The sequence below is a fragment of the Abramis brama genome (genome assembly GCF_963993115.1).
Source record: "Abramis brama genome assembly, chromosome: 3".
NCBI classification, from domain to species: Eukaryota; Metazoa; Chordata; class Actinopteri; order Cypriniformes; family Leuciscidae; genus Abramis; species Abramis brama.
The window spans coordinates 36,118,035-36,135,435 of NC_139965.1; the positions used below are offsets into that span (position 1 = coordinate 36,118,035).

At 38.7% G+C, this 17,401-nt stretch overlaps 1 protein-coding gene and 1 long non-coding RNA gene across 2 annotated transcripts; one reads left to right on the top strand and one right to left on the bottom strand.

Annotated features, from left to right (window-relative positions):
- Positions 1 to 911: 911 nt before the first annotated feature.
- LOC311078581 lies at positions 912 to 10,374 on the top strand. Its single transcript, XR_014605213.1, has 3 exons — positions 912 to 2,065; positions 2,151 to 3,651; positions 10,245 to 10,374. It is a non-coding gene; the product is annotated as an uncharacterized lncRNA (long non-coding RNA).
- A 1,075-nt stretch (positions 10,375 to 11,449) lies between these two features.
- LOC311079917 (E3 SUMO-protein ligase ZBED1-like) lies at positions 11,450 to 16,773 on the bottom strand (the record flags this gene model as incomplete). Its single annotated transcript, XM_084109639.1, has 3 exons — positions 11,450 to 12,035; positions 12,310 to 13,283; positions 16,741 to 16,773. 3 exons carry the CDS (start codon positions 16,771 to 16,773, stop codon positions 11,450 to 11,452), a joined length of 1,593 nt encoding a protein of 530 aa, XP_083965765.1.
- Between the last annotated feature and the right edge of the window lie 628 nt (positions 16,774 to 17,401).

Genomic DNA, 17,401 nt, shown 5'->3' on the forward strand with positions numbered 1-17,401 from the left:
CATAGAGAATAATGTGTTCGAATTTAAAAGACGTGGCGCTGCGCGTCTGGTGTGTGACCCCCAGCCCCGTCGTCTCCTGTTATAGTCATCAAAAGTAAGCCAATCTATGTTTACTATGTAGTTGCCTAGTCAATGTTGTTTATATAACGTGGTTTATGTGGCCGCTGAGCCAGACTATGACCAAGCATTGTTTTTACACACTGTCCACTAACTGTCCTGCTGATTTGATGATGGTGTTGTTTTGCATCTGTCAGATGCGCGCGTGTGTGTGTGTGGTGTGGCCTGGCCGCGCGCAGTGGAAATGCTGTTCTTATCGTTATGTTCTTTCTTAACACTGCTTATGATGACATACATGCTTGTGCTCTGATTAAACTGTGGTGTAGTCAAGCAGGGGCCTGACCTGTACCATGAAGCCGGTTTAGGTGGCTAGCCAGCTATGTTTCAGTTTAGTTTCCGCCAACCCTGGGTTTTAGGTACTATGAAAGTAGCTCGGCTTTAATCGGTGTTCGTTGCCATGGTATCTTACGCTGCACGGCTAACCTGCTCCGGGGCAGGTTATGTTCTGGATTCGAGATCTCAGACTGAAGTTTGACCAATCAGCTGAGAGCAAAGAAACATATAGGTGACGTAACTTATTCACCTTTTCTTCCAAATCCTGTGACATCTCAGCGCAAATTGTTAGACGAGTACTTCGTAAAGAAATAATTTTTAGCATGACAAAATCCCCTTGCCTTTCCTGATAATTATTTGTATGAAAGATACAGATTTTCCGCGGAAGCAATGTCTTATCTTTACGAACTTCTTGAGCCGCACATAAAGAATTTAACACGTCGAATTCATGCACTTACTGTACCGCAAATATTGCGTTGCGTTTTTTTTTTTTTTGCAAGTGGTTTGCACGGTGGGTGACGCACAGAAGCTAGGGGAAAACATATGTTTGTCGAACCATTCGCAAGGTGGTCCTCGCTCTGCAGGAGTACATTAATAGTTTCATTAATAGTGTTCCCCGGACATTTATCGACCATGTCCATAAAAGAGGACTTTTATAAAATTGCCGGTAAGATATATTGATAGGGTGACATCACATGAACACTTTTTTTTTTTTTTTTTTTTAAAAGAAGCAAATTTCACAAATGTAGGCTACTATACAATACATGTTAAGAATTATTTTAAATATTTTTTATTATTATTCTGTTAATCTTATGATAGGATTCCCTAGAGTCATTGCAACATGCAGTCTATTGCTCCAATCTCCACTGCTCTAGGGGAACATGAGGCAGATTATGTTAATAGGAAGTCCTATCACAGCCTTAATGTTCAAGTAGAGATGATGTGAATATGTGAGATGATTATTTTCTGAGAGATGAATCTTTAAATTAATAGTAGCCTAACATTAACAGATATAACAATGATCTACTAAACATTTCATCTGCAGACGACTTGTGGTCATGAATGTATGATCACAAGTTTGGATGCCAAATGGCCTGGCTCCAGTGCTTGTCTCACAAATTTTCCGTGAGTCTTTGTTGTGTCAGCGCTTTGAGGAAAGCAAGTTAAATTTGGTACAGTACAAAACACTGTTAATTTGAACTGAGATAGAAAAACCTACACAATAACCCCCTATCATGACCCTCAGACAGGGCCACAGCACCGCTTCAATGTGGCCCTCAGTAAAACCAGAGTGAAGATAGAGATGACCTTTGGCATCCTAAAGGCACATTTCAACTGTGTTCGGCGCTTCAGAGTCACCAGAGCGGCCCACCCAGCTGGTGCAGATGTAGAGGCAATCACCATACAATATTACACTTAATAAAAGCACATTGAAACTGCAGATAGGTCTCAAACTGTTTTATTGGTTTTGTGGGATGGGAGGGAGAAAGAGCAAGAGAAAGTTGCATTAATAAATATTCATACTAAAGTGTTACTTGGTTAAATAAGTTCACATACTGAGATCAGTTTTATCCAGCTGTTTGATCTCCAATTTTTTTTTTTTTGGAGCCTTCTCAGCTCACAGTCCAGTCTAGTTCGTCTCCTTTAGTGAACAGTCTAGTTCAAGACTCCTTTAGTGAGCAGTCTAGTTCAAGTCTCCTTTAGTGAGCAGTCTAGTTCAAGACTCCTTTAGTGTGCAGTCTAGTTCAAGACTCCTTTAGTGTGCAGTCTAGTTCAAGACTCCTTTAGTGTGCAGTCTAGTTCAAGACTCATTTTGTACAGGGCCCTGACTGAGTCTGTTTCCACCTAAAACATAATTCCACCACAAACATGATCATTACAAGTTTTCTGGAGGCTCAGAAAAAGTTCCTTGACTTCCTACAAACACAGGACTGACTGTAATTTATGTCAAGGGTTTTAAATCCTTACACATTTCTTCTGAAGCCCATTGAGGTAGAGGCCTCCATTTCTGGGGCAGGTTCTGAAAAATCCTACAATAAAAGAGATGTGTAAGGGCCAGTCCCTTTTTTATGCCACACATTTAAATGTTTGCCATAATAAAAAGCCCAGTGCATTCACATCAGCAACTGTCTGAGAACACACAGACAGAGTGTCTTCATCATTTCCTCCACCCTAATAAATAAAAATAGGCCAATGTAAAGCATAACTGTTGTAAAGCAGGTTATGTTTGGTGTTCTGTTTGCTGCATACTGACCTCTGTGTGGGAGACTGTGTCTGTGTGTGTGTGTGTGTGTGTGTGTGTGTGTGTGTGTGTGTGTGTGTGTGTGTGTGTGTGTGTGTGTGTGTGTGTGTGTGTATGTGTGCTGGCTTCAACAGGGACACTGTATTTCCCTCTACTGCAGAACATACAGTCAGCCATATTTAAAACTTAAAAAAGTAGTAATGTATTGCACACGTACCCAGTGTTACTTGCTTAGAGGAGCCAGCACCAGGGTCAGACTGTACAGCACCTGTAATCACATCCATAATCGGCCGTCCCTTATTGCCTACTCAGAGACAACTCCTCCGCCAGTGTATTCTGGTTTTCTGAATTTAACTCTTTATTTCTGTTTGCTGCAAACAAGTGTTTATGATAAAATGTTCACAAAAGTAATAAAAGGTTGCGGTAAATACTCACCAGTTTGAATTATATTTTTATATTTTGTCTTTATCTGCTGCCAAGAACATTTGGAGTTGGGGTTGCATCTAAAAATCAATGAATATTAATCTTTCTTAGTACATCCATGCACATTTTTATATATTATAAAAATAGGCTATAGGCTATATTACACGTATAGGCTACACATACATAATTTTACATAAATATATAACGTATTTGTTTAACTTACACATTAACATGAATCAGCAATCTTTCTCCAACAGTCTTCTCTTGCTTTGGCAGCAGAGAACGTATTGTTTCGAGCTTGAAATACATATTTAAATTCATCGTAATTCTGAATGATTATCTCTCGTTCCTCCGCGGAAAAATATATCGCTCTCGCTCTACCCGCAATTGGTTGTTCAGTGCCGACGTCACTCTTTTATGTGCACGCGCGCGTGGAGTAATCATAGCTTGAGGATCAAAGCCTGAGTTGACAGAGAAAGTTGATGAGCTGCATCATGGTACCAATAAAGCCTGATTGCATCGGTTTGGTTTTGTCAACTCAAAACTAATCCTGTAACCCCGAGTTTGTTCAGCTACCTTCATGGTACAGGCCCCAGGTGTAGTTGTGTTGGCCTATTTTGATAACAGATGCATTTTAGGCTGTGCCCACCTGATTTTCTCTGGGCCCACCTACATTTTGATTCCTGGCTACACTACTGTGTAAAACTATTTTACATTGTAATAATAAATAAATAAATAAATCCAAACTCACGCTAATGTAACAAAACTCAGATTTTAAATGTGAGATACCCAAATTGATTGAAAAACAATAATAATAATGAATATATATATAAGTATATATATATATATATATATATATATATATATATATATATATATATATATATACAAAAGAGACCTGACGGATTAGGGCAGCCTGTAGGCATGGCTTCAGAGTAGACAGCACAACATGAGTTTTTATAAAAAGAAATTAAAAAAAAAATCTTAAAAACATTTTTTTTTTTTTTACAAATATTACAAAGCATACAGTAAGTTTATTATTATTATTATTTATTCTTAAATTTATTAGCCATAATGGTAAATTACTTGTCGTTATTGTCAGCTTGTAAAATAAACAGTTAGCTTGGTTGGACATTGCTTAAATTGCTGTTCATCCAACAATGTAAACTAATCTATTTATGGCATTCTAATGAGCTGAAGTGTGAGCTCACTGTTAACACCAATTAAGCACGTTATCCACACCACACAGAACTTGTTGCTAAAAGGTGATGATGTATTTCCAGGGAAAATATTTATTTCAGATGGATGCAGTAGCATTAGTCTGATAAGTGGACAGTTGTTTGATTCTTGAAGAAAATTGCGAATGGAAATGAGGGTCTAAAATGTACTTAGGGGTGATGCGGATTAGCATAATGTGAAGTGCAAGATGCTGCATGTTTGTTTAATGATCAGCAATGTGACTTCTCTTTTATCGGTACTGGGGAACATAATCCATTAAGATGTGGGATAAATGTTGTATCTAACCACTTTACAATACACTTAACCAGCAATGAAATGTATGAGAGTGTTTAATATTGTAAATTGAAAGTGTATAATACTGCATATTTATATCGTTAGTTTTACAACAGAGTCTTCATGAGTAAAATGAGTAACTACCCTATTGCTTTATTATTCCCTTCATTAGATACATTTTAGCGATTAATGGATGGAAATTAAGAGAATATATCTTCAAATAACTTCAAACAATTTGTTTTGAAACCTTCATTGCAAATCAGACGACAGTAGCCAGCACAATATGGGGACTTGTTTTTTAGGTTATTAATACATTACACATTTTCACACTATAGGCATATAGAGCCTTGTACCAGAGCATTCCATTTGGGAGAAATAGGCCACTGAATTCAGTCATGTGAGATAGTCATCACCTGCCGAACGAAGAGAACAAACATTAAAGAACGGATGTCTTGAAGCCTTCACAGGATTTGCTATCTGTTTTCCATCCATTGGTTTGCCTCTTTCATTCACTGTAAAACTAATAATTTAATATAGAACTCAGAGCATATTCAGTCTTCAAAAACACTGCTTGCACATAGCTGAAGCATTAATGTACCATGACAAAAGGACCATTTCCTTTTCTGTGCTAAAATACTATTATGCTCCTGAGCAAAAATGTTCTATACGACACTGTTTCTCTTTCGCCTTATTGTATAGGAATACCTTATATTAGCGCTGGCTATATTTGATTTCTCTAATGGATCAGCCTTTTGCAGTTTCTGAGCAGAGGAAGAAAATCATGAAACTAATTGGAAATGTAAAAGATGAAAGTGACCAAAAATTCATTTTGCACTTTATATTGTCGGTCAGATGTGTCTGCTAAGATTTAGCCAAGAGAATAGAAATGATTGGATGGCAAAAAAAAAGAAAAAGACCTAATGTCTTGATTAAACACAGCAAGAGACACTTTTTCTGCAGTGATTGAATTGATAGGCCACGTTGGGTAGGACGATTAATATTAGGAATGAAAAGGTCTTAGAAATCAGTTGGGCTGCACTGTTTCAGAGAGTCACACATTCTCTCATCACAAAATAGCAATTCTCTCAGCATCTGCTGATTCCATGAGATCTGGAGTCTGCTCTTCTGTGATGGAAATTAAGTAAGACTACTCGTCTCACCCCACTCACATCAGCACTATTTGGACGGCTAAATGTTTCATGGTTGTCAGAAATGTAGTGTGTGTGTGTATATATATATATATATATTAGGGCTGTCAAACAATTAATTTTTTTAATCGCAATTAATCGCAGAAGCTTCATAGTTAACTGCGATTATTCGCGGCTTGAATTGCACGTGTAAAATTCTGTTATTTTGCATATCAAGGCAGTTCTAAGCTCATAATGTAGTATATCTTACCAGAGTTTTCAATGGGAATCAAAAGAACACATCAAATTTCCTTTTTGACCTTTTTTTATAAAAAAAAAAAGTGCAATGTAGACCAACTTCCAAATATTAGGAGGAATAAAGTAACGCAGTGCTTACTTTGAGAGATTACATTTATCAGGCCACTCTCTTAAGCTACTTCAAAAATAAACAATAACATCATTAGCAAAACAATTCCTAGCTGGAAATAACAGCAATCAAGTGATATGTAACACTGGTAGGAAATTTCTAAGTCGCTTATGACAAACAGAACAGTCTAAAACATTGACGGCCACAGCGGGATATTTGTAACATTTTCTAGTTTTAAATGAAGAATGTCATCCTTGTAATTAACCTGTGCTGCACATGGATGAAAAAAAAAGTCCAAATGACAGTAAGATGAAATGAAAAATATTGCATGATTGGACATGAGATTCAGAACTATCTGAGTTCTAAGTTGTCTCTCCTATTTCTTTTCTTTAACCCAATTGCTAACACACACCAGTCTGGTGACATTAGCAGTGGACAGTGCTGCTCTCTTTTTTTGCAAGATGTGACCACACTGTTAGACTTTTCTGTAATTTCTACAGTTATTTACTTTAAATCCCCCAGTATTATACTGCTATTTCTCTTTACAGTAAATAACTGTGATTCCCATTGCATCATGGGAATTTTCTGTGACGTCTAACACCACATACAGAGACTCACTGTATTTTTTAAATTTGCTGTATACTACTGTATTTGACGTAACTGCCTCTCTGGCTGGCACCATTCCATCGTGCTTTTTATTTCCTAATTTTTGCCTTACACCGCGTGTCTACAACGCTATAATAGCCAGAGGCCAGGGGCGGACTGGCCATCGGGAGCACCGGGACATTTCCCGGTGGCCTGACGGTCGTTCTGGCCTGCCGGCTGCCGCTGTGCAGACCATCAGCCTGGCATGTGATAGGCTGGTGTGCAACTACGAATGCAGACGCAGCAAGCTGCTGCAAAATCCCAGCCATGTTCGCCAGTAAGGGAACAGGTCGGTCAAGATTACATTTACATTATATTTATAATAATTTGGCATTGGGGTGTGCGATATGACGATTTTTGATCGTGGACGATTAAAATGTCTCCATGATCTGCTTTTGAAGAAATATCGTAGAATCGTGGTGCATTCTATCAGTTGCTGTTCTGGCGCCTCTGTCCCAACATCCTGAACAACGCGACGTACACGCTGCGGAACGGGACACTGCAGTTTACAAAAGTTCATAATTTGCATGTGCTTTAATGCCTTGTCGGTTAAACATTTAATTCGCGTGCTGATGCGCTGTTCTAACGTGTGCGTTTCTCAGCGCGTACATGTGAAGTTCACATGCACTAAAAGCCTGTCTACCAGCGCCTGGATACTGGACAAAGTTATCCTTTGAGTCTTATTGTGCTAATACTGTCAAATACACACAAGGTTTACATAAACAAAGTCGGTTATGTCTAAAGTGAACGCAAACTTGAGAAAATTTAGAGAAAATCTGCTTGTCAAATGCGTGTATAATAGACGCGTCGCGCGCAACTCTTAAAGAGACAGTAGTAATAGTAAACACGACGCCGCTTCTCCTTAAAGGGATAGTTCACCCCAAAATAAAAATTCTCTCATTATTTACGCACTCTAATGTTATTCCAAACCTGTATTAATTTCCTTTTAATATTTTCTAATATTTTTCTAATATTAATATTTTGAAGAATGTGGCTATCCAAACAGTAGCTGGTCCCCATTGACTTCCATAGGAGAAAAATATACTATGGAAGTCACTGGGGTACATCAACTGTTTGGTTACCCACATTCTTCCAAATAACTTTTATTTTCAACAAAAGAAAGAAACTTATTCGAGTTTAAAACAACTTGAGAGAGTAACTTATGACAAATAGCATTTTTAGGAGAACTATCCCTTTAATGTTAAAAAACAACAAAATGCAAAGAGAAAATCACTCACTGCTCCTGACTGATAATTTTTAATAGTAGCTTTAATAAGTATCAATGTATAATTTATACAGTGAAGTCTATGTTTTGTTTTATTTTCATATTTGTTATTTTTGTTATTTTAATTACTTTCTTCAATGCTACTGTTAAATACACCTACTGTAGCTGAAAACATAAAGCAAATGTTTATTTAATTTGTATATTAAGTTGTGTATGAGTAATGTGTATCTTTGATCTTAATATTTAATAACAAAGAAAATGACAAAAAAATATCTTCGCCCCTGTCTGCTATTCTTTTTTATTTTATATTTTGTTACCTAAGGCTTTGTTTTTAAAATATGGACATTAGTTTGGCTGTAATGCTCAGTCACAAAATAGTAAAACCAACATTAAAAAAAGAATCGTGATAAAATCGTGAATCGTGATTTTTCTGAAAAAAATTGTGATATTATATTTTTGCCATATCGCCCACCCCTTTTGAGCACTGAAAATACATAAAATGTAAATATTTCAACATGTGAATGTGTCTCTTATTATCTCTTTTAAAAAGCCAATTTTCTATTTGTCATTGGTTTGGTAGTATAAATGGTGTATTCCTAGTGAGTTTTTAAGGGTTATTTTTTTATTCATTTAAATTGCATCTGGTAGTCTACCTGTTACATTAATAGGGTTAGCCTACAAGTTTATCAGTCCAGTAGATTACATGAATAGGGTGGTGGTGACTGCAGCAGCAGAGGTGGCCTGGCAGTGGAGTCAAATTCCCGGCCTGAATTATTGTCCCAGTCCGCCACTGCCAGAGGCTGTCTATATTGGACACATTGAAGCGACCGGACCTTTAAATGCAAACCTGTTTATCCCTTGTCAGAAATAGCGCGAGCGCTTGGACTCGTATCGGACTATGTCAGAAATATAACGGCCGCGGCGCATCACTACACTGTCTGGGATTTGTCGTGTCGCGTCAGAGCATCCAGTGTAGGTAATGGGGTCTGTCTTTTGTTGGATCGCGACGTTCGTGTCTGGCCCGGGGAAGAGACGGAATTCACTTCACCGAGAGAGAGATCAGCAAGCAAGGTAAAAAAAAAAACATTAAAAAAAACATTCTGTGTGTGTTGACAGAATTGTGCCCAGTTTAACCTATAACGTTAACGTTAGCCTAACGTTACTCGTCGTCAACATGGCGGTAACGAACTTTACCATGGTAAACTGAGCTAACGTTTCATTTTACACACTTTGTTAGATTATTGAATTGTCGAGTTAAAATATGCCAACGAGCAACGCGTTTACATTAACAATAAATGTGAATAAACTAATGTGAAATTCTGTTTATAGCCTAATGTTGGCCTACTGATGAGAACCTTTATAGTTTTAGCATTAGTTTGCAAACTATACCATATTATAGTTTTTTTTTTTTAATGGAATTTAATATTTACTTCCATTTTTGTGTTAAAAGGCAACTGCAACAAAGCGCCAATTCGCGCCAGTGACTTCTAGCAAGATTCCAGAGGTAGGCCAGCCCATTTGTGATATATTTTGAGATAAATTTGCTGAAATGATTAGCAATACGCTATGTGAAAATTGCTTTTGAGCCACTGGTGCAGGTAGCTTACAATATCTTATAAAATCTCTATAAAATTGGCTAACTTTATATCAAATAAGTGACCTTTGCCTTATGTCTAACTTTATTACACAGCAAATGAACCAATCAGAAGATGGACCATTGTCTTTGTTCAGTCTCACCAGATTAAATGTATCCAGGTAAGCACTGCAGTAAAACTCTCACTAATTCATTCATACCAAATCTAGCATTCTAAACAACTTAAGTTTATATTTTTGCATTATTTTGATATTTTATTAGCCAGAAGACTCTACCATTGCAGTCCCACCTGACTAGGAAGGTCCTAATATCAGCGCACAGGTGGGTTAACTACTGTGTATTTGTCTCAAACAGGTACTCCTTCACTGCAGACAAGCTGAAATGGGCTAAAATCATCGATTTCAGTCGTTCTTTCTATGGATCTCAGCATTTTTGGACAGAATTTAGGATTTGTAAGTATTAAAATTTAATCTGGCATAATTTTATTTAGTTCTTTTGTATGCTATTTATTGACAAAAGCTGTTTACAAATATTCTTAAGTTTTTGTGAAAATAATAATAAAAATTAACAAAAAAGGAGGTTAAAAATAATGTGACACTAATATTCTCTCTCTCTCTCTCTCTCTCTCTCTCTCTCTCTCTCTCTCATATAGTTTTGGAACCGGGATCTCCTCTGAAGGACTGAGTACATTTGTGTTTGTGGGCACGCATGCAGACCAGGGAACACTCTGATGTTGTCAATCAAGTTCTGAACAGGAACCAATCTTTGGAGAAGTTAATTTATTCACAAAGGTGGACAAAAACATTGTGTTGGCTTTTTAAAGATTATTTTGATGATGACTTTTACTCCTATGCTGTAGAAAAGATGGAGTACAGTCAGACATTGATAATAATAAGAAATGTTTCTTGAGCTTCAAAGAGACTTCTTTCAAAAACATTAAGACACTTAAATACTTCTTTTGGCCACCAGTGTACATGAATCCAACAAATTTTTGGAAATAAGTGAAATTATTTTTAAGGTGGGGTTATGTGTCTTGTATTGTGAAAAGAACTGTGTTTTGTCCTGTGTTGGACATTTCCTTTTTGAATGCTTAAAAATGTATTTATATTCTGCAGTTTTATGAATGTAATGGTTGATATTTCATTATAATACTTGTATAAGCTAAACAAGCAATGACTCTACTTTCATTTAGTCCAGGGTTCACCAATCTCGGTCCTGGAGGGCCGCTGTCCTGCAGAGTTTAGCTCCAACCCCAATTAAACACGCCTGAACCAGCTAAACAAGGTCTCATTAGGCATACTAGAAACTTTCAAACAGGTGTGTTGGAGCTGGTTGGAGCTAAACTCTGCAGGACAGTTGCCCTCCAGGACCGAGATTGGTGAACCCTGATTTAGTCAAATGCTAATGTTTTGTTTATGGTTTTATGTATGTTTTCAAAAATGTTTGCAGTGAAGGACAGCACATAATGTGTTAATTTAACACGTTTACACATCTTTGTGTTAACCTCTCTGACATATTTACTTTGTTAAAATCATTAACACAATGAATGAGTTAAAATTAACACAAAAAATGTTGCCTCTAAACTCACCCATTAATGTGTAAAAATTTCACACATAATTTCCAGCATTGGCATGTTTATTTTGTGATTATATATATGAAATGTTTTAAATAAAAAAATGGTATTTTGTGGTAACTTTGTCTAATTGGTTTGTATGAAAGTAGTACTTATGTAGGATAAAAATAAAATTAATCATATATCAAAATTATCAAATCTAATTTATATTTAGTACAAATAAAAATAATTACAGTAGTGTACTGATTAGCTTCGTTTTTACAGTAATGCACTGTACTGATTAGCTTCGTTTTTACAGTAATGCACTGTATTACACAAAACTGAAATACGGTTTGGTACTGTAACTCTTAATTACAGTAACTTACTGGCAAGTGCAGAGAGTGAGAACAGTCTTTCACACGGTACCGTTGTTGCAGGTGTAGCCAGATATTTTTGTGCTAGAGGTGCCAAGGTTGGGTAGGCCCTTGCGTGTCCAGACCACCATTCCAATGGACAGTCATCGATGGAGATGCTGGGCTCATCTCTGTACCGATCCACAGACGTGTCAGATGCTGGGTCTTCTTCGTCATCTGAATCTGATGCAGCAGCTAACAGAAAGTGCATTTTCTTTTTAGGTGGACCTGGCTCAGGTTCTCTACGAGGCTCAGGTTGCTGGGCACTCTCCTCTTTAATCAACTTCCAGACTTCCTCCCTTTCAGATCTGGGAAGGCATTTCAGATCCTTAAATCTGGGGTCAAGCGCTGTTGCCACTTTCAACCACTGGAGATTGGTGCTTTGTTTTCGCTTTGATAGGTCAGATGTGAAGGCCGCTTTAAACCGGAGCACATAACCTGGATCATCGTCAGAACCAGTCATCAACCGGAACAAATGACACAGTGCAGGCAGGACCACGGAGCAGGATATGTACTGTTCTCCTCCCAAAAGCTCAGTCACATACCTGCCAAGAAACATAAAGTGCAATCAATTACCAGTTATAAAAAAAAAAAAAAAAAGGATGAAGTTAAGCTCCAGTGAAATAAAATTCTAAAAACTCAATTTTTAGAGCATGTGTGTAGGCCTTCCTCCTCTTCAGTGCTTTTCATATTCATATAACCAATGTTTAAAGCTACAAAAGCAGCAGCATCTAATTTTAGCAATAACTAAATGATTAAAGAGAGACTAATAAATCAGTCACATTTTAATTTTCAACAAAACAAATTCAAAATATTTACCTGCATGGTTCAAGGAGTGTTTCAAGCTTTTCGATCTTCTCCAGTTCTGCATTAGTCAGCATGGCTGGTGTGCCTCTTTGTTGATGGAGTTCAAGTGTAGCCTTGACAACGTCCTTGTTTCTCAGAAGCCGGGTGATCATGCTGAGAGTGGAGTTCCACCTGGTGGAAACATCTTGGACGAGGGGCTCCTGTGGCTGTCCCAACTCCTCTTGTTGTGCTCGCAATTCAGCTGCATTTGCTGGACTATGCTTAAAATGTCCAACCAATTTGCGGCATTTTGCCAAGACATTCTCAAGACCACTGTCACGGAGTGATCTCTGTAAACTGTGCGCAACGCACGGCATGTGCTCGTATGGCAGGAGTCTTGCTGCTGCTGTCATATTACGGGCACTGTCGGTGCCAATTGTTGTCACCTTCCCCGCAATTTCCCACTGCTCTGCAACTTCAGAAAATTGTTCGGCACATGTTTCTGCAAAGTGCCGTTCTTCTGAGTGTTTAACCGTTAAAGCAAACGAATGCAACTTCCAGTCAGCGTCTATGTGGTGTGCAGTAACTCCAAGATAATTCTGGTTACTTACTGACGTCCAATGATCCCCGGTTAATGCCACAGCATTTGCATTTCGCAGGAGATTGATTTTAGATTGTTTCTCAGCTTCATAAAGCTCCTCTATGCGAGCAACAATTGTTCCCCGCGATGGTAACGTGTAAGCCGGGTCAGAACTTGCCAACCTGATTTCATCCCTGAGACCCGAATCTTCAACAATGTTGACTGGTCTGCAATCAGTTGCCACCCATCTGGCGATCGCTGTGGTTAACTTATTTTCATCCAAGGGTCTGCTGCGACGCCCGCACTCAGAAATAGTTCTTTGGCGGGGCTGCGGCTTGCTTGGCGGGGAGGCGTCAGGTGAAACACTGGGGTGTTTCGCCTGGAGGTGGTAACTTAGACTTGACGTGCTCCGATGGTAGCTGAACTCCTTGAAACAAATGCTGCATTGTACCTTAGTGTTGTCAACGGAACCGTCTGATTTTTTTTTAAAGTTAAACAGGCTGTTTAAAAATCCGGTCGTACTTTTTCTATCCATCACCTTTTACCGCTTCACAAACCAAAAGGGGCTGACTACGGGCTTGTCAAAGGGACAAAACAGCTTACCTGAAATGCGATTAAAAAAAAATAAATAACGCGTTATGGATTGTTTTTAACTAATCGCGATTAATGCATTAACGCTGACAGCCCATATATATATATATATATATATATATATATATATATATATATATATATATATGAAAAACTGATTATTCTGATATTGGCAAAATTGCTTTTTCATCTTAAAAAAAAGCCTAACTTTCAGAGATTTTTCAAATACTGCAGTATTTTCAAAAGTGAAACAATTTCAACATTCTGACATGCGTGTCATGTCACTGTCAGTGTTGTGTTTCTGTTTTTCTGATTAGCTCATCTGTTTCCCTGGTTACCCTCATTAGTTCATTTGTATCACCTGTGTCTTGTTAATTACCCTCATTTGTATCACCTGTTTTCAGTTCATCTGTGTGTATTTAGTTTCCTCTGTTCAGTCTGTCCTGGTGAGTTGTTAGTTGTATGTAGAGTGTGTTATCTGACTGTTTATACCTTTTTGGATTATATTTTGGAATTAAACTCTTGCATTGAAGCTCTCTGCCTTCCTCACCTTCTTCCGCCTACACACACCTGTGACAACGCGAGTCATGACAAATGCATTTTTTTAAAGTTTATTGTATATCTATAGATTGTCAATTTGATTTGTATTTGTGTTTGTAAAGAGTCAACATCTAAATTACATGTTTACAGCTGGGTCCATTTTGCACTAAGCAAGGTTGACAGGTCTCTGTGACAAAGACAGGTCAATGACCATGTTTAAATCATCAAATTTTAATCTACACATTTCACTACTTGATTAAAATGTTTATGGGTATTCCATTTGTGTTGGAAACCCTGTTGGGTTTCATGCAATTTGCCAAAAATCATCACCATGAGAAAAAAGAAGAAAAAAAGAGTCTTTCTTTAATTTCTTAAGGTCTGTTTGTTGTTGTTGTTTTTTTACCTGACTGTTTGCTGTGTTTGCATGTAAACCAATGGGGGTCAATTTGATCCCATAACATAATCATAGTCACCAAAATATACAGCCATTCCAAAGTACATCTATGCCGAAGCTTTGCATGCACATTCATGACACTTAAAGGGGTGGTAAAACGCCTTTTTTCGAAGGCTTGATTGTGTTTGTGGGGTTCACTGTAATATGTGTTCATGCTTCGTTTTTAAAAATTCGCATTATTTTTCACATATTTAACCATTATTCTACACTGCTCTGTCCCTCCTTGTAAAAACGGTCTGATGATTCCGGGTTCTATGAAGCCCCGCCCTCAAAAATACGCAATGGGCTCAGATTGGTTAGCTGGCCCAGTGTGTTGTGATTCGCTAACCGCCAAGTGCATGTTGTTTCGGAAACGCCCCTTACCCTTACCGGTAGTTTGTGCTAAAGTAAACAACGGCGTTAATATTCCCATACCAGTTTGAGCAGAACCTGTTCAAGAACGGCTGTTAAAGGACGTTTCAGAAAGGTATGTTTTTTATTTTTTTTAAATGCAGATCTATTGTGATCGCTATATGACACTGACTGTTACTTTTGTATATTTAAAACGATTGTAGCTAAATATCTGTCGCCAGAACTACTAACCCAATACGAACACTAAACATTGGCTTTACAACAGTAGCAAAATCAAACGCAAACCATATTTAGCATGCCTGTAGATAAACAATACATAAAAGCTATAATCAAAGAATAATTTACAGTGATCACTTATAAACGACAACAACCACGAACATTCCAAGTTCGCTGCGCTGGTGATATTAAACACAAGTTTGTATGTGTTTGTCAGATAAGTATGAATTAGCATTTAACAAACTGGTTTGTGGAGACAAACTGCATTGTCTTTCGTTTACTTCCTCGCTACAACGTACAATTAACAATACAAACTATTACAGGAAAACACATCAACGAAAAAATCATACTTACAGGCTGTTGGTCGTAAACAACAGCTTCTGTTTTTAAAGTTGGAACTGCTCCATGTTTCAGGACAAGCCGTTTGCGAATCCTACATTGTAACTCGTGTAGATTGAGGAAGCTTTCCTCCGGAAAATGTGCAACATTTGGATTATAATTATGAGGGACCGAGTTAAAAATAAATTGTAACCGTCCTTAGGAAGACTGAACAAAGTGGACCTGCAATCTGGGTGAAAATAACAGCGTTTAGATGGCATAGCGGCAACGACACTCCAGTACCACAACAACTCTTCTCCAAAGCAACATAAAATGGCCTCGCCCCCTTTATGTATTGTGTTCCCAGAGGAGGGGTTTATGTAAATATTGGGCTTAGTGATGTCAGCAAGCCCACAGGAATGTCGTGTAGTCCCCATCGGCTGTTTCTGTAGTTCTTAGAAATTGATTTATTTAAAAGCAGATATCTCCCTTTGCTTTAAACTTTGAACGTTGTAACTTTGCAGATGTTGTTTATGCTCAAACAGCAACATTACACACTAACTAAAGTTAGAAAAGTGAAATCGTGTTTTACCACCCCTTTAAGAAATAAGAAAAGGTCACAAGATTTCAAGAAGAAATAAATAGTTTAACAAGTGTTTCAAGCAGTTAAAAAAAATATATAATAATAATAAAAAATTGTTTTGAATGTGGGTCATTTACCTTCAACACAATAGGAGGGCTATAGTCTCAGCTTTTCCTTTCTCACTAATAATCAAGGTTTTGGTTTTGGGGGTGGGAAACTGATACTAGACCAGCAGTTACAGGTAGTGTTATCCCAAAGCTGCAACCTGAATTCTCTCTAATGACTAGCTAAGGCTGTAAGCTCTTCCCAGTCTTATATGCACATCTACAACTGTTGGTAATTCAAAAACGTCTCAGGTTACGACTGTAACCTATGTTCCCTGAGAACAGGGAACGAGACACTACGTCATCATGACGATATGGGGAACGCCTCAGGCGTGACAGGTGTCTGAAATCAAATATCAACTCACGTCAATCATGTTGACCGGCGACAGCCCGTGAATCATCAGCTTGATTGATTAACGCGCGACCTGGATGTATAAAGGGGAGCCTTGCACACATGACAACATCCTATCGTCTGAAGGGACTGTTGCAGGCAGGCCCCAAGGCATGGCAGGGAGACGTAGTGTCTCGTTCCCTGTTCTCAGGGAACATAGGTTACAGTCGTAACCTGAGACGTTCCCTTTCGAAAGGGAACTCTACACTACGTCATCATGACGCTATGGGGAACGATATACCAACGCCACCATGCTAAGGGGAGTGCATGCCCAAAGGCAGTGACAACTGTCAGAACCAGCAATTCAGTGAATGCTAGATCCCCCTCAGGTCACACTGGGCTGTCGGTGACAGCATTCCCTACGGTCATAGCCCAAGCTAAAGGATACCACAGAAAACCTCCACAGTTTTAAAGGAAGGTCTACCTGGGCCAGCTCAAAGGCCTAGGACCACAATTCAAAAAATAGAAAGGGTCCCTTCTAGGGAATGTGGCTAAGGGACCCAAGGGAACCCCAGCCAGTCACTATTCAGGGGAACGTGCCACCTGAAATGCCACCAGGCAGACCTGAAATGCCACCAGGCAGGCCTGACCTGGTGTCACTACATAAGACACTACAGTCTGGCCACTTCCTGTCTGTCCGAAGACAGAGCCTCTGGACACTTGCCTTTAGGAAGGCATCCAACCCGAGGGACTGCGAAGCAGGCAGTGAACCACTCAGCCCGGATCTCAGAGACGGGACATCCTGGAGAGTATGACTCAGCATAGTGCTTTACAACCCTTGCCAGCGAGGGGAGTTTCTCTACTCGATCCACAGATCTACCCAGTGTTTGTGTTTCGAAACACTGAGGAGGCCTGCGAGGGCCTAGAACTGAAATGCCACCAGGCAGGCCTGACCTGGTGTGACTACATAAGACACTACCGTCTGGCCACTTCCTGTCTGTCTGAAGACAGAGCCTCTGGACACTTGCCTTAAGGCATCCAACCCGAGCCATGGATC